This window comes from Phyllostomus hastatus, unplaced genomic scaffold, assembly GCF_019186645.2.
Source record: "Phyllostomus hastatus isolate PE091 unplaced genomic scaffold, TTU_PhHast_1.1 phas_scaffold_501, whole genome shotgun sequence".
Classification (NCBI taxonomy): Eukaryota; Metazoa; Chordata; class Mammalia; order Chiroptera; family Phyllostomidae; genus Phyllostomus; species Phyllostomus hastatus.
Genome location: NW_025334033.1, coordinates 54247875 through 54266384, shown reverse-complemented (window position 1 = coordinate 54266384; position 18510 = coordinate 54247875). Strand labels below are relative to the sequence as shown.

Here is an 18510-nt window from a genome sequence, read left to right as displayed (position 1 = left end):
GAGAAGGACTTGACTTCGCAGAGGAGAACTCTCTGGGAAGCTAAACTATCCTTTATCTTAACTGAGATGTGAATGCCCATACCATTGCCCTCAAAAAACAGTGCATGGAAGAAAAAATAAGAGCCAGAAATCAAATTATATTTATTAGCCCTATTTTACAAGAGAAGATAAAGTTGTTTACATCTTTTTTGCCTTTGCATGTAAATGCAAATAAATGTAGAGGAAAATAAATGTAGGAAATTATAAGTCCATATTGAAAAATACATTGAGATTGCACCTGTATGTGACTAACAAGGTAATATAAAATTATCTTCTGTGAACCAATAGGCTCTCAGTGGATTACTGCCATCACCATCAATAAGTAACTAGCCAAGCACACCAGAAATAAATGGGCTATAATTAAACGTAAGCAATAAAACTGGTCTACAAATATAGCACGCTGAAGATGGCTGAAATGAAATTAGTTAGGCCACAGATTCCAACAACTCACAATCATCCCCGACAACTATGGGACCCTGAATCGTGGAAACTATTTCTCCTTGAACCATGGGTCCAAGAGTCAACCAGGATTTGCAGAAACGAATGTTTCAGCTGTGAGTCCTGGTTCATTTTTATGGAGAGCCGTGCAAAACAAAAGCTCCAAGCAGGCTAGGCTCTGGCTGAAACTGTTTAATATTGTGTGTATATTAACGTCAGCAGTACAACAGACTTGAGGTACAAAATCATCCTTCTTGCTATCAGGGGCATATATAAACAAGAGTGACTCCCCCAAGTGATAAGCTATAGTGCACCTATGAAACAGCTCTCGAGGCACCTTATCCTTGCTCTGAGAAGACTTTGGGCTCAATGGCCATCCCCCTACCCACTGTCAGCTGCACTGAATAACTGTGAGCCCAGAAATTAAAAAAAAAACAAAACAAAAACAAAAACAAAAAAACGGATGCAATGAAATAACTTCATGCATTACCTTTGGTACTGCCTGCTTGCAAGTGTTTTGCATCTGTCTTGCCCTCTGGGTCCTGCCCACGGTGGTACCAGGCTGCCACTCCCAGCCTCAGTGACTGTCCAGGACCCTAACCCTAACCCTAACCCTTCCTTCACCTGACAGATTTGGAAATGGTTCTTCTTTGATGCAACTTCTGATCTTGATACGTGAGCAGATCTGTCCTAGTAATGCCTTTATTTAAAATACACCAAGTAAAAAATGAAAATGATGTCTCCCCCCACCCAACAGCTACATAGACACTAGAAATTATGGTACAGTTGACACAAGACGAACTCTGTGGCTAATGTGACTGGAAATCCCTGTGTGTTCAGGTGAGTTTTCATTAAGAAGTTTTCCTTGAGACAGTCATAAGACATCAGCCGTCAAGAGCCCAGACTTTTTTAGTCAAACGTAACTCTGAATCTTTGTCCCTCAAACTAATAGTTGTGTGACCTTGAACGAGTCGCTTGCTGCCTCTGCATCTCAGTTCCCATGTCTGTAAAACAGGGATCATAATAGTATCACCTTTCCAGGCTTGTTTAAATGACAAAATGACATAAAGAATTCAGCACAGTGATTGGCACACAGTTAAGTGATTAAATAATAAAAGGTAACTGTGTATGAGTGAGGTATTCAAGGTAAAAATTGATCTGAAACTGAACAGATCCTAACACTATTAATAAAAATTATACCAAACTTAAAAAAAAGGCTAAGAGAGGGCCATGTGTCCTTTCAGTGTTGTGCAGGGACACCGTTCAGCGTGTGCACCCAAGAAACACTGAATTCTGTGGGAAACACCCCTGTGTTTGACATTGATCTTCACTATTAAATGGGGCCCAGAGTCTGTGAGATGACTCACTGGCCTGTAGATTTTTGCTCAGTAGAGACGTAATATTCTGTAGTGAAGGTAACACCAAAGCTTAAGGGCTTTTTGCTCTGTGAGATATTCACCCGATTTATATTTAACCTCACTCTATGTTTTAATATTCCTTTTAATGTCTATAACTATCCTGCTTACATTTTTACCATCTTTCTGTTTCCCTTGTTAAGGAGTGAAGTAAATTTGGCACACATTCATTCTATATTTATATGAGAGTCGTGTCTATAATTTTGTATACAAATTATATTTGTATAAGGCATGTTTTTACCTTTTTGAAAGCTATATTGAAGAGTAGCCAATTGTTCTGCAGGGACTATTATGTGCCCTGTCCCAAACTTCACAACTATGAACTCAATTTAGAATGTTCAGAATGAGATAGGACCTAAAAATGTCCACATCTTAGAGATATGGGGGAATTCATTTGTCCAAGGTATTAAGTGGCATCAAGATTTCAACACAGGCCATCCACTGCATGTAATGGTCTCAGCCACTACGTTTTATGACATGTGTCGGAATTGAAATCAAACTAAACAATGGAAATCAGGAAGTCTAGGTTAATAGAGAAAGAAAATAGAAATATTTGGAATATCTGAGGATAGGATTCATGGAATACTCTTCCATTCATTCTACAGTGCCTAAAGATATTCTAAATGCCCTCAAGCTATTCTAAATGGCCTCATCTGAGTATTAAAACAAAACCATGCGCAGTGTTCAGAATTCCAGAATATAATAAACTGAACAACTAGTAACGCCGAGCTTGCATTTCCAGCCCTATATTCTTATATAATGTGGTTGTCTGTGAGGGCTTGCCCACACTACTCTAGTATTTAATGAAGATGTTAAACTGTTATTATTTCTAATAAGGTAAGTAGTAGCTAATCTAATAAAAATGTGATCTTTCATATAAGACACACCGGAGTCCAAGTCCCCTCTCGGCTTCTTCCTATGTGACCTCAGTTTCCCCACTGTTAAAATCAGGACAATAGCAGTATAGTATTTCTTAGAGACTTGGGAAGATGAAAGGGGTGACATCTTCATAAAGTACAATGTCAGCAACATAATAAAAGCTTGAGTCTAATATTATTCGATACAATAAAAAGTATCACTACCTGTATTTATTAAGTACTTATCACACTCTTGTGCTACACCAAAGCTTTAAAAGGCTAAGCAGCTAATTAAATTTCAGTGTTACCATCAGGACTGGCATTGAAAGTAGTCTGATTCCAAAGCCAATCAATTTGACTGCACTATGATATCTTTTATAATTTACAGATTAACTTTTTTTAAAAAACTGGTTCAATGTAAGTAAATTTTCAAGATAGATGTCCTCTAATTGTTCAATGAAATGAATCAAGATCTTGACCCTATCAGGCCACACTTGGGACCTAGCCATAGATTCACTGTGGGGGTTCTTCTCCAAAGCACTGAGCACCACAATGTACATTCTACCACAAGAGACTGGGCAATCTGATAATGCTTTTCGCCTTTTGAAAAGTGCATATCATGCGATGTTAAAATAAAGCAGAGCGCACATTTTAGACAGAGTGTGATCTCAGCCATACAAATGCTTAGAATAAAGACTGGAAGGAAACAGCCAGAGCGTTAATGGTGGCCATAGTCCATCTCTCTCTCCTCCCTGGAATGCCGTCTCTCCTTCTCCAACTCTCTTCCGTGCCATTTTTGCTTAGAAAGTACTTATAAATTCCTCAGGACTCATTTGTCAGTGAAAACTTCCCTAATAGCAGAAGCTCTCCTCGGTGAGTCTCAGCTGCAGAGACGGTTGACCGCTCTCTCCCTTGTGACTTCTCACTACATCCTGTTCACCTTTCTGTTGAAGCACTTCCACGTGTGTCTTCCCCCAGTAGACTATAATGTGTCAAAGGACAAAACGGTACCTTATTCATGGTTATATCTTCAAATAAAGATTATCTGATGAGTGAATGAATGAATAAAAGATAAAGCGTGTCCTAACTGCAAACAACTGTCGTAATTGGGAACTTCTCAAACATGGCCTAGATACTGGACAAGCAAGGCTTGAAAACAGAGATAGGAAATAAACACATAACCAAAAGCATGGATTTATTACAGCCTGAAACCCTTGGAAATTACTGCTATACAAATAACAACATGGGCTCATATTATTGACCTATACAAACCCAAGAGACAGAATGTGCACATGTCTGTCCCCTTGTTTGCACACGAAGCAGTGCACATATTGCTTATCTTTTCTGAAGACTGAAGGGAAATGAGTTTTTAACAGGTTTAATCAATATGCCAACCTACATTAAAAAACAAATAAACCCACACAATAAATAAAAAGCAAAAGGCCAATCAATAGCCAACAGTGCAGCTTAACGGCCACTCCAGCAGAGAACTGTCTGAAAAGGCGCTTCGCACTCCGCTGTCTGCACGATCCACAGCTGCTTGCTAGTGATTTGTGGCAAGCAAAGAACATCTATTATCACATGCCAGTGTGAACCTGGCAATTTCTACAGCAAGGAGCCCACAATGCACAACCCACAATGTAGCACAGGTAGCTGGCTGGTGCGGGTGGGCTGAGGACCCACATTTATTCCCTACCGTTTGCTCCACAAAGCCATTATAAACACACCCCATTTCTAAATCCCGGAACGTGGTGTGTGTTAAGGGCTCGTGTGCCACACACAGACTGTTCCACACTTGCTTCTTCAGGGCACAGAGGCACTAACAAGATCCCAAAATTGTATACAACTTAAAACGGTTGTCATGAACATGCTAAAAGGGAACCGTGGTGGTGAGAAGAGACATGAGGTGTTTCAAACTGCTATTTTCAAAGACGCCTCCCACGTGATGACTCTTTTGTGTATGTGTGGGTACACACACGGCAACTGGATTTTGTGCAACAGCTTGTTATGTTCTGAAGGGGAAGGGGACTCAACAAGGGCTGTCCATGGGGGTGGCACTACCATACTATATAGAAAAGGAACTCTCAATTTGCATGCTGGTATAATGGCTACAACATACCAAAATTACTCAGATAATCCTGATTTAAAATACTAATGGGAATCCAATATAAAAAAAATCCCCCTGCAAGAACACTTGTAAGATTCCACCTGTTTTGTTGTTCATAAGATGTAACCCCAATATTGTGTCATTAGATTGGTGTTCAGGCAGTATGCACCCTGTAAGAAGTCGATCCTCTCAGTTTCAATTTCTCAAAAGAAATTAAAATTTTTCTGTGGCAAATGTCATCTGTGTGTCCTTATGGGATCCCAGATGAACTCAAAATTGCCTCTGAGATAGTTTATTCCATTGTAAATGGCCCTAAAATTCACCTAAAGGAAACTCCCTATGATTTTATTATAACAGGAAATGGAAAGTCATGTCATAAGACTATATGACAATTGCTAAATCTAGTATACTTTAGTTTCCAATCAGAAGATTTTTGTTTCTATCCAGAAACAAGAGAATATTCTTATACAAGGTAACCAGCTGCAGAATACATGCCATGCCTTCACAACCACTGTGTCAGCTTTGCATCCGTCTTTGTAAGAATGAACCTGGAATTCACCCCTACTGCCTTCAACAGTCCACCATGCTTTCACAGAAAATGATAAACTGAGCTAAAGCCATCCAGGCTTGGTCTACTCGTACTCTATGAGATATAGTTCTTGAATGTAAACTCTACTCGTGGAGGCCACCTCTATGGGACAGCAACTCCAAGTTGTCAAGCAAATGCCAAATTGAGCAAACAGGCAAACAAATCAATAACAAAGGTCGCAAGTAACAGAACCAATGCTAGGAAAAGGGAAGAAGATTGTAAAATGCAAATATTTCTTTAAAAACTTGCAAGGCATCCCCAGATATAATTAACTTTCCTATACATGATGAACTGAGTACTTTGTTTTGGAAAATATCATAGCATAGCCATTTCCCTATCGAACAATTTTCTATTCCTGGATGTGCCATAATAAAATGAGATGTTCTCATTTCCAATAATTAAGGATCAATCTGCTGGCCTGAGAAACTGCTTATAGAAAGTGAGAAATCCAAACCTTCCCCCCACCCAGAAAATAAATGTCTTTTGTCATTAGATTGAATCGCTACTGAATTCATGTGGTTTTATGACAGCATCTTAAAAAATACAATTTATTTTAGACACATACAGCATTCTACAGAATATGCTAGTCCCATGAATTGGGTCAAGGCCAGATTTCCTGGATGGCACTCCACTCAGAAGACCATGCCCTGGTTCTGTTCTTGAGATCAAAGCCAGGCCCCGTGGGCTGCGCTTGTGAGCACAGCCATGGCCTCTGTGCTCTTCCAGAAGACTCAACCCCTGCGTGTCTCTCTGCCCCTTCTTTACCCTGATGCTTCTTCTAGTCACTTACTCTATCATTTCCCCTGTCTTGCGTTTTCCTCCCACTGCTTTTGCCAATGATGAACATGAGTCTCTTTCAGTTCTGCTGGTGACACAGAGAGCTAATGCTCAACTCCTGGTGCAAGCAGTTACCAAGAAGTCACTAACATAGAGAGGCACATAGAATGTTAGCCAGGTAACTTCCTTTTGAACATGTTTGTGAGATAAAGCAGCAAATTACAACTCTAGGGGTCAATGTTGACATAGAAAATAATGATCTACGATGGAAAGTTGTGAAGCTGATTTTCTAGGAGGGAAAGAAAACCTGATTCTGATACCAGAAGAGAAGTTCCAAAAGAGAACTTCCAAAAGAGAAGTTCCTCTTAAATATTATACTTTAAATGTTAATCATTAAAGAGGCATCCATTGTAACAATTGGCCTACCATTTTTACATATTTAGTTGGGTTTCATTAAAAGTTTGCCCATAGCCTCATGAACAACAGTAAATGCTTATTGTTTCATGCAAAAAAAAGTTTATATACAAACTTTTTAGTTAGATCCTGCAATTCTGTAGATCTGAGTTCTATATGTTCCTCACCTTCTCCAATGAAAGTGCACTTGCTCCCACATCCATACAGCCATCCAATCACAGAAGACCTGGTCCATTCTGTAAGAAGGGACTAGGCAATCAGGTTCTTTTAGTGATTTTGGCTCAGAGGTTTTCTACAATGAAAAATTCAACTGCATTGTTTATAGACTAAAAATGCAAAATATACTATACTAAGCCTGGATATCTTGGAAACATTTTTGAAGGACGAGACTCTACTGCCACAAAAGAAGGCTGACCTCTCCCATCCTCACCCTAAAACTTCATTCCATATTGGCAAATTGCTCCAGTCAGATGACGTGATAGTGCCCCTTCTGGACCAAGACATTACAGATCAGAAACAATCCTAGAAAGCTGGAAAGAATCCTGCTTGGTTTTCAGCAAAAAACAATGCCTTGCCTGGAGGACAGAAAGAAATTTGTCAATGAAAGAAAAATACGTACATACCTTCTGAAGACTGTGCATGTTCACCGCTGTGAAAGTAACTTACCTTTCTGCCTGTCTGTGTGCAGTCCGTTTCCTACTGGGAGTGGTGTGTATGTGTGATGTGGATTAAACTTGTGAGGATAGACAAACATCAGGCCACCATTTAGGGGAAAAAATAGGACTTCCTATTGAGTCCTACACAGACAAATTGAAGGGAATAGAAAGCATACAGCACAATTTCCAAGGTACTCTGGGTAGTCCATGACTGCCCGTTTCAGAGGGGAAGGGGTCTCCAAATCATAAATACAGAAACAGGACTTTCAACAGTACCAAACACTCGGAAAGAACAATCTGGTGCCAAAACCTTCTGCAGACAGGGTGTCCTTTGCGTGACAGATATACAGGCACATGCTTACGTTTAGATCAATGAGCAGCAAAAAATTTTCTCTCTACATAGCCAGATTCCTTACTTGTTTCTCCTTTGCATATCTTAAGAGACTGACAGATCATATGAAGACAAAAAGCTATGAGAAAAGTGAAAAACCAGAATAAGAGATGACTAGACACCTGAAAAACGGTGAGCAATAAGAAATCAAGGAAAATCAAATAGGCGCCAGAGATGGGGCTGTAATGGACACCTCCTCCCACGTGGGCAAACCACAACACGGCCTTTCTGTTCGCTCAGATACCGTCATGTGTCTTTTTTTAATTTAATTTTTTTTGTAAATCCAAGAAGACAACTGCCTGATTCAGACTGTAAAACAAACTCCTACCATGAAGCCTGCATTTAGACAAGCAGGTCAGCGGGACACACCAAGTCAGGGCTTTTTAACGAATCCCTTTGCAATAAGTATCCAGAAATTTCAAGTGTTTGTTCGTCTTTGAAAGTGGCCATGTGAAGACAATAACATAAGAAGGAAGTGGAGGCCCAGTTTACAGATTCCCACAGAATTAAAGTATCTCCACCAGCAGTGCTGGGATCACCTTCAAGAAATCCCTCTTCTTCTAGGGCCAAATCAGCTGATGTGCCTGAAGCATCGAGACGGGACGAGGGTAACACCCGGCTCTCTACCAACATGAACCAAGAGCACAGATATACACATACAAATGTACTCACAAGGTAGATTTACATAAACAGAATATATATATATATATATATATATATATATATATATATACCAAATATATAAACAGAAAAAAATATATACACACACACACACATATATATATAATAGATATCAACAAATTTCCCAAGAGATTCCAGAATCTCTGTGTTATATTTGAAAGCTCACTGAGGATGCTTTAAATGTTTCTAATTGGGAAATAAATGAGATCTGAACATCTTCATCATTGGAAAGGTCTAAGAAGTTCTCTTAAGTTCAGAATTTTTCTTTAAAAAATAGTTACTATCAATACATTCCTTAAACATATTCTAAATTATATGCAATGCAAATAGGAGTCTCAAAATGGTTATCCAGATGATTTAATTAATGAAAACTGGGCTTCTTAGAACACAAATATTACCTGAATTCTTTTGTTTTGTTTTTCAGTGACAGGTGATCTAATCTAAAAGGCAAACATTGGGAATAAGCAACTAGGAAAACATTCAGTGTTGCTGAGCAAGAAATGTCTCTTTGCTCTTCCCATAAGAGCACTTGTCCTTCATTTTCCCCATTTCTGGAGGAGAAAACTGCTAATGAATCTTTCAGAAGAGCCATCCTTTCACATAACACCCCTAAGGTTTCTCTAAACCTCTAAAGTCACTGAAAAAAAATCCAAGTATGGAAAGGTTGTACTCACGATCATTGCACTGGTTTCCAGAATATGAGGTCATGGAACAGTCACAGGTGAAGCCTTCCCACTGCTGCATGCAGACCCCCTGGTTGGCGCACGAGTCTTCCTGGCAGGTGGTACTTGGTCCTAGTAATGTATCAGACAGAGGGAAGAGAAAAAAAATAGAGAGAGAAGTGTTAACAATTCATCAAATTAAAGCAATCACTTGAATGTACTATTCTCATGCCCCAAAACATTCAAAGACACAACCACCAAAAATGTCAACTCTATATCATGCAACAAGAATTTGGTATATACAAAAGACGACAGAAATATACACTTAGCCACACACTGTCAACAGTTACACACAGAAGGGAGAGGGCTGAACACACTGTTCTCTCTTAGGCAGACTTTGCAGAAGAGCCTCGTCACTACCGTTTAACTAGAAAGAGCTCTTGCTTGGAGTGTGGTCTTCCTAAACGTGTAATGGTAAAGCAGAACATGTTCCCATGATTCTCATGGATTAATGGCAAAAGTCCCTAAAGTCTACTTTGTTACAATGAAGAGATGTTTCATGATAATTCAGAGGAGAAGGAGATAGCAGCCAACGTGCACTGGTATTCCGTAGGTAATAAGCACTGGGTACTAAGTACTTTGTCTCCGTTGCCTCATTAAGCTCTCCATTGACTCTAAGACTTAAGTAGCTATGTAACTGTCATTTCACAGATTAAAAAACCATCCTCAGAGAGGTAAAATAACTTGCCCAAAGTCACACACTTGGAAACTAAAGGACCCTGATGTCCAACTTTGGTAGACTAACTGTGAGACCTGAGCAGTTACCTCCATCAGTGGCTCCCAAAGTACGAGGTCTTGGACCAGCATCACCCAGGAAGTTACTAGAAATGCAAACTCTTGGGCCCCACCCCAGACTCACTGAATTAGGACATTGGTGAGGGGGAGGCAGAAATCTGTGTTTTCATAAGCTTGTAGGAAACTGCAATGTAGACCGACATTTGAGAACCGGTACACTGCACCGTGCTGCTGCTACCGGTTTACACAGGAGTGTTCAAACACTGTGGGCATACACTCGAGGATACAAAAGAGAGTTACATGAAGTTTGGAAAGAAAGTACAGTGATACCTTGGTACCCATTGTTAATTTGTTCCGGAACTTGTGACGAGTGCCGAAACCAAAGAGTACTGTGAGCTGTTTGTGAGCTACTGTGTCACTGACACCTCGACCTCTGTTTCATAGTGAGAGCAGGGCACTGAGTAGTGAGCAAGAGCCCAGTGCTGAAACATTTTTTTCTCATGAAAATGCGATGAGTTCAGGGTTTGATGAATTCTGAAGTCAACAAGTACTGAGATATGACTGTATTAGAAATTACACTCATTTTAAAAATTACATTTTATTATATCTATTTTTGTGTGTCTTTCATATATAAGTAACATAACTATAATGATACATGTACATAATACATAAATATGTATGCCTTTTGGAAGGCATTCTCAAAATCTTTTCTGGATACAAATGAGCAAGTGAAAAAGTTTGGCACTCTCTGTCTTTCAAATTGCCGTTACACTCTCTTTTTTGGTCAGCCGGGCCTCTTTCCACCATTCTCCCCTTTTCAGTTCTCTCTTTTCCCTCAACCTTGGGATTAAAGAGCCTTTGGAATTACCTGAGCTAATAGAAAATATCCTAATATACAGGATAATCTGAATTTCCCAGACAGCCTCAGCAAAGGAGGTGAAACTTTTGAGCCACTATATGTATTAGTTAGGATCTGACTTTTAAAAAAAATTGACAGAGTGAAAATATACCCATTACCCTAACTACACATGTCACAAATTCCAAGCTAAGCCTTACACAGGTACAGGACATTGAAACATAAGTATGCAGGGTCCTGAGGATGCATGTTTGAAAGATGCGTGGCTACAAAGGGTTTGTCTTCTGGGTGCAAGACATTTTACACTTATTCATGAGGTGTGAAAGCAGTCCAGTGCATCACTTCCAGTGCAAAGCTCTTAAGATGTGCCATAAGGGAGTTCAAGACAATTACGAACGCTGGGGAGCAGCCTGCTGCTGGGCTTCTGCAGGTCGGGTATGCCACGTGGTTCCCCCATGTGGAGATGAAAGGAGGTACGTGGTCATGTTCTCAGTGGGTCTTAAACTCGAGCATTGTGTAGTACAAGTTTCATTAACAATGGCAAATCAGGACAGCCTCTTTCAAAGGATAAAAGCTTCTCAGAAGTCCACGAGCTCCCTCACCAAACAGCTCTCACCAGACAATGGGCTGGTAATTCAATTGAACTCAGAATCAGAAACACATCGAAGGCTTTCTCCTTGAAAGGCAGAACAGCAAAAACTTTGGGAAAACATAATTCTTTGCATGTTGATCGAAACTGAAGGCAAAGGCTTTTCCATGCATTTCCCTCCCCTCTAGCCAAATTTTAACCATTTTCAAATGCCTCCCCCGCATGAAACATCCCCAGTAACTTCCAACAATTCTCCCCCTGCTTAGTGGCCACAGCACTTATAATCTGTCTCATTAATTTTTGCATATGATAATATTCCATTTAACACGTTATTACACATTGCACTGTCCTCTGCTTATATAATCCTCTAATTGCCTCATGTGGGCTTTTTGCTATTTATCCCCAAAAGACTAAATGCTGCTTGCTGTTAGAAATCACGTATGCTTTCATCATGTCCTTGCTGCACTAAGTGCACCGTGCCAGATGCCGAGAAAGTGTTTCTGTTAATGTTGAGCTGATCTGAATTGCAGCCGCCTGATCTGCCTATGTCTCATACTTCCAAAACCTGAGCGTGGGAGAACGTCTGTGCTCTGCAAAGTGAGCAATCTGTTCCATTTGTCAAAGGTTGCTCAGGAAGCAAATACAGAGGGAACTGTAGGTTATTTCCAAATCCCATGGAATTTGTTTCACATGCATTAAAGAAGAACGCCATGCAGAATCAGATAACTACACTGTAATCATCTAAGAATAAGAACAGTCTCCGTGAAGACCTGCAATGACTTCTGATCGATCTGAGACTCCACTGGTGCCTTCTTTCCAGGCTGAGATCCTAGGGTGTTTGCTTCTTCCTCCAGCCTCATTTCCTTCTCCTGGCACCCAGCTCACAGTGTTGAAGCCACCCTTCCTCCTTTTAATTCCTCTCTAGCACAGCGGTGTTCATAGTGTGGGCCCCAAATCAGTAGCACCTGCATCATCCACCAACTGGAATTACCTGCGGTTCCGAGGTCTGCTCACATTGCAGGACCTCTGCTCGCACACTTCAAGACCATCCCCACCTTCAACATCTTTTCCTCTTGTTCCACCCACTTCCCGGAAGGTACTTTTGCAGATTTTCAAATGACTGGTTCATTCTCATTCTTTAAGTTTCAGCTCCAAATGGGCCTTTTTCAGACTATCTTACTTTAAAAAGTCCCCACCAGCATTTCATTTACTCCCCACCATATTTCTGTGGTTATTTAACTTGCAATGACTTGGTCTATAGATAAGTTATTTATTAAATCCTTTATTCTCTGTCTCATCCTATGGAATACAAGCCCTTTGAGAGTAAACTCTTGTTTCTTTTGCTTACCTCCATGTCTCTAAATACTGGTAAAATATTTGGTATAAAGTAAGGGCTCAGAAAACACTGTGGAATACACAAAGAACAAAAGAACCAAAGATTAAAGAAATAAAGTCATTCTTTCATGACATAAGGCCAAGTGGCTTTCCTAACTAACAATTCACCCATTGCATTTACCAACATCAGCTCATGTAAACAATCTGTTTGAAAGCTTTTCCTTTTTGGCGGGGGGGACTTAATTGATCACATTTCCTCCCCTGGTATAACTGTTACACTCGTTCAATCTCATCAGATGCTGAGACAAGGACTCTTTTATGTCCCCAATGCCCACAGATGATATGCAGTAACTGTGTTGAATAGAAGAAGGGTTGGGATAAACTCTAAAACATTTTCAAGATGATAATATAAGTTCCTATTCTTTACTTCAAACTATTTAAGTACATCCTTTCCCAAACAGACTGCATTTCATCTCATTGCATCTATTTCTCATAGATAGGAACTTCTGAGAGAGAAAGAAGGAAGGAAGGAAGGAAGGGAGGGAGGGAGGAAGCAAGGAAGGAAGGGAGGGAGGAAGGGAGGAAAAAGAAAGGAAAAGAAAAGAAAAGAAAAATCAGAGAAACAAACCAAAAAAGATGTTTCATTCTAACTACACATCCATTGATACAAGATTATCTGTAGAAATAAGAGCAAGAACATAAAACCACAACAAAACAGCAAGGCACATGCATAGATGTGCCAGACGCTGTACTAAGTACATTTCAGATAGTAATTCAAATAATCTCATAAACATATGCTGAAGTAGCTATAGCTAAAACTATTAAAGAACCAGAAAAACAAAAACAACTTTCTCATGAAGATATACAGATTTCAAAAAATAAAATAATTTTTTGACTGCTGACTGAGTCGGAAGGCAAGGATTTTAGAAAACTAAACGGAGTCAGAGAAAAGTTAGGTGATAATTTGCAAGGTCCCACACACATGTAGCAGAATGAGGTTTCAAACACGAGTTACTAACTCCACAACAGGTCCACCTAACACCTGTGGATGTGGGTGGTACAGAGGGGGTATGTGTGTATTGACGCTGATGAACAACAGCAACTTAAAAAGGTATTGCTAACCTGCAGACAGAGAAGGATGACATTTTAATGTAGCAATGTGTTTTTTTAGATGAGAAAAATTTCAAAATGCCATTTCGATACAAAATTCAGTTAAAAATGGACAGGAAGGTCTCTTTCGTCCAATTATATGAACAAAAATCTGTATGCATGTTTATAAACATGAGAGACATTTTAATGATTTAATAATAATAATTGTATCTAAAATATTATTCCTAATCAACCTAAAGTTACAAATATTATAAGATAACATAAACCTTTTACTATTATTATTATTATTATTATTATTATTATTATTATTACTAACAAAATGATGCCAAGGCTTTAGGGAACTCGTGAATAGGGACAGTGTACACTACTTTTGTATTCGATATGTAATCAACCCTCACTCAAGTAATCATGTAACCTTTTGAGAAAAAATGGTGATTTTTCTTTGTATAGTAGGAAAAGTGATAAAGCAACAGAAGTATGCATGAAAAATGAGATACGTTGTCACTGTTGTTAGTCCTTCGGTCTCTACCTCCCAGTTCTCTTTTTAGTTCCCTGAGAAAGACCACATTGTTTCTTTTTTCTTTATTTTTTTTCTGATGATAACTTTGATGGCTGCCACAAGTTTCTCATCATTCTGCTTGAATGCGGGGTTGTTTCTGTCTTTGAGAACTGTCCCAGACATTCCTGTTGCTGCTGAAGTCCACCTATGCAGTGCATGCAAATGGATTCAGTCAACTCCTCTTCAAGGTCTGGAAAGCCAGAAGTTGACAGAGTATCTTTTATTACTTGTAGGTCCTTGAGACAGATGTGCTGCCTGAGGCACAGGACATTTGGATCAGAGTGCATTTGCCTTCTGTTAGTGCCCAAGTAGGACTTAACCAAGCTATGCCTCAAACACCCCAATTTAGAATGGATAAATATTGCTAAGCCAGCACCAGCTGGTCCTGGCCCTATTGGGGAAGTGAGCTTGGTGAGTGGGAAGCCTGGGAGTGATACATCTGGTCTGATCCCCAGTGTCCATTCATCCTGAAGGCTGCTAAACCAGTTGTAGGCACCAGGTGGGGTTGGTTTAACAACACTCATTGTCTTTAATCTCAAAGCATGAGTTGTTTGTCAAAGGGCTTAGAATCTATGAGCGAAACCTGAATGAGAAGTATTGTCATAGAACTTTGTGCCAACCAAAGTGTCTTCCCACCCCTCACAAAGCACAGCTGCCACGGGGAAGAGCTTTATGAGAGATGCTCTAGATTGTCTTCAGAGATCTCATCTTCCACCTTCACCTATGTTTTCCACTCTTGGTAAGTGCATAAACATTTCCACTTCTACCTTTTAAAATGTACACTGTTTCATGGAGACAGAAGGAGTGAGCAGCAATTGGGTGGGAAGGAAGGAAAAGAAAGAATAGAAAAAGGAAAATGACTACATATAGATATATGCATTTGTGTATATGTATGAATGTGTATCTGTGAAAGACCCTTACCAGCTCCTGAGCGATCTATAACTTCTATTGCTTGAGCATAATTAATAATCAAAGTACTGAGGCTTCAGGAAGGGTATTCGTGACATCAGAAACAGCCTATTTTCTTAGCTATGCATCTTGGTCCTTTCAGCAAAATTACTTCTATAGCTCTCAGAAGTATTTCTACATTGACAGTTTTGGATCTTCTTGGCTTTTCTGAAGACAGTAATTTACAGACAACGTAAAATTCATCCCTTTTTAATTGGCAAAAAAACCAATTCACTTCCATTTAATTTTAAAATGAGAAAACAATGATCCCTAAATGTGTCGAGTGTCTTTCTTCATAGAGAGACAACTGAGAAGTGGATGCTCTATTTCCCATTTTAAAGAAGATTAAGAAGCAAAGCCGAAGAACAGGGTCCTAAATGTTGTTATAAAAGTTTATTGGCAGAAAGAGCTAAGAGCAGCTGCATTCCCCAAATCTTCCTTTTTCGTCCTGCAGGCAAGGATCGGTGCCTTACTAATGCTCAACAGACACTGAAACTGCTCTTTATCAAGCATGCCCTCTTCAAATAAGGGGTCAGAAATGTCTCTTAGTTAGGATTATGAGTGAAAACGCTTGGGAAAAAATCTGATCCTGGGGCAGTTTCAATAAGACCCTGGTTCTCACTTCAGCTCTCTCATCATACATTAGATGTGAATAAGTCAAGATGGATGTGGAAATTGGTTGAAACCAAGATGCCCTCCTGAGGTCTTTATCTCCCATGGCCTTGGGCTGGTCCCATGCTGGTCGACATTAAACAACCAGAACTCCAGGAGAAAAGAATAACAAACCCTGATCTGTAACACTTCTGTAACCCCGTTTTCGGAGTGTAGAAATTCTCCCACCACAACCAATTTCCAACTAATTCATGTTAAGCGATGTCAACCAGCCTGCAAAATTTCTGAAAACTCCTCTGCTCATGCCAGCACTGCTCTTGCTGGCCAGCGAATGGCCAAACACCCTTACACTTTGTGAGTAAAGCTATTTCCCCAAGGGATGCCTCCATGACAGCAGAGAGGTAGGAGTCGATGGCTGCCCCTGGCGGGGTAATTCTGAAGGTGACAGGATGGCTGGCATCAGAAAGGCATCTTGTTCAAACCACCCTATTTTCAGAGGATGCCTGGGTCACAACGGCCAAGTGATTAAATCATTCCTTCTTTTTAAAAAACCACGGACAGGCCCTTAACAGTCAATGCTCCTTCAGAAAATGTCAACTGCGGTCTCGTTTTCTGTGTGTCCTTCCTTTCTCAGCACTGATGTAGCAGCCTGTTTGGAGCAGTAGAGAGCACATTTAACAAACAGAGAGAGAAAATGGGTTTCAAAGGCCAGGCTCAACAAAAAGACAGGTAATTTAAAATACTTTGCTCTAATCTAACAGTGCAAATATCATCTAGAACTTAGTGAAACAGTATTGCTGTGAAAACCATCTACCATAAAATCAGGTTGGAGGACACTCTCAGATACTCTCTGGTCATCTGTGTACTGTTTCTGCTTTGGAAATAGGCCAATCCAGATTCACACTGTGTGGTACAGTAGGGAAAAGGTCACAGTAGTCAAAATCCACCTTTATCACTTAGTAGCAATGTGACCTTGGGCTAGCTATCTAAATTCTCTGAACCTGTTTCCTCATCTAATAGAAGAAATAGAAACTATCTTGTATGGTGTGAGCATTAAATGAGATAACATATGCAAAGCTTACAAAGTCCTCCATGAAATGGTGATAATATCCACCAAACAAGTCTGTGGACATTAATGGACAACAACATGTCCAGTCTTTATTTAGCAAGCGCCTACACTAAGGAGACCCTCAATAAAGGGTTTTATCAATTCTGTGGGGAAGGAAAATCAAGTTGTCTCCACCCATTTTAGTTTGGTATGTAGTCAGTCTGAGGTCTAGAAATAAGACACACTAAGGTAGTAAAGCATAATTACACAGTTCTGTGAGAAACCTGGTACATAGTGTTGACGAATAAGAGTCAGGAACCACTGTGGGAATTTCATTTAGTTCCTCTCTTTCTTATTTCCCCTAATGCAAAGCATTTGAGGAACTGATTTGTATTAGGTCAAATGCCACATTTTATTTTGTAAAACACAATGGTGAATATGATGCAGCCCTGTGCTTTGGAAAAAATGAAGTGGGGAACTATAGTCTTCACAGTAAAGAAAGTTGGAGAACTAAAATGCACTTGACATACTAGATGTGTTCGGCTGATGTCAACTCATCTAAAATGACTTGAAGGGATCTTCAGGTTTTCAAGGCATCCGAATCCAATACATTTATTGACTTAAGACACATAGCACTTAGAACCTGATCTAATCAATCCCCACCAACCACCACCTAGCTACTATTGGGGCAAAGGGACAACATACATTACTAGAAAAGAAGCCATTCGACTCCAGAAATAAAAGTTGCTAGGGGAGTCAGAATAGAAAGTGGGGAGAAGATATTCTGATTAATCACCTAACCCTATAAAGAACTATTCTTTTATTTCTCATAGTTTATGAGTCATCTGCCTCACTCCCAAAGGGTCAAAGAGCACTTTTTTTATAGTTGTGCAGCTCCTTTCTCACATGGACAGGCTTTTAGGGAATCCTTTCCTCTCTAGGGATGCCCTCTTGCAAATAAATAGAAATTAGAAAACTACTTCTGAAAGGACCACAGATATTGTCATTCTATTCAAGGGACCCTGAGATTCAAAGGACTGCACCTCCCATCAGGGGAACACCTCCCATCCCATTCTCTCTCCTAGCTGAAGGGATGCAAAATCTGACCTGGTCAGTGCTGTGCTTCCTTGACACCTTTTGTCATAATGTGTAAGTGCATCACCTATGGGACAGAGTAACACTGTGGGGTGGTGGAAAAATGAACAAGAGGGAAAGCTCATTTTCTTCCTCACTCCTCAGAGGTTTGATCTGGGAGGGAAACCGGTACCTTTCCAGCCAGGTAAAGTAATAGGCATTAGGCTCATGCTTCTTCTCTCTGTCTGGAAATATGCCACTTCCCTCCTAACTCTGCTCTTTGCTTCTGGTTCTTATCCTCATTCACTCTGCCACCTGCTGCCAGTGATCTTGATAAAGTGAAAACTGAACCCAAGTCTCCTTACAGCACCTAGTGGTGAAGTCAAATTCCTTATATGGAAAGTCTGTCTTCACCTGTCTCCATCCTGTTCCTCATCTTTGACTACATGCCTATGGGCACATTATTTTTTGCCAAATTGAGCTTCTTGTAGGTCCCTAAACTGGCCAAGCTCTGGAATGTGCTCCCCTCTCCCATCCACCTAATAACACATGTTGTCC

At 40.0% G+C, this 18510-nt stretch overlaps 1 protein-coding gene across 20 annotated transcripts in view; it reads right to left on the bottom strand.

The window, feature by feature from the left end:
• The window catches only part of NRXN3 (neurexin 3), a 1483875-nt gene that overhangs the window by 750878 nt on the left and 714487 nt on the right, over window positions 1-18510 (bottom strand). For all 20 annotated transcript variants that reach the window (XR_006783762.1, XR_006783763.1, XM_045822497.1 and 17 more), the window contains one exon: window positions 9039-9158. Coding sequence is in view for 18 of the 20 variants with exons in the window: in XM_045822497.1 (XP_045678453.1) it covers window positions 9039-9158 (120 nt within the window). In the remaining 2 variants the exon portion in view is untranslated. The remainder of the gene's footprint in view (window positions 1-9038; window positions 9159-18510) is intronic.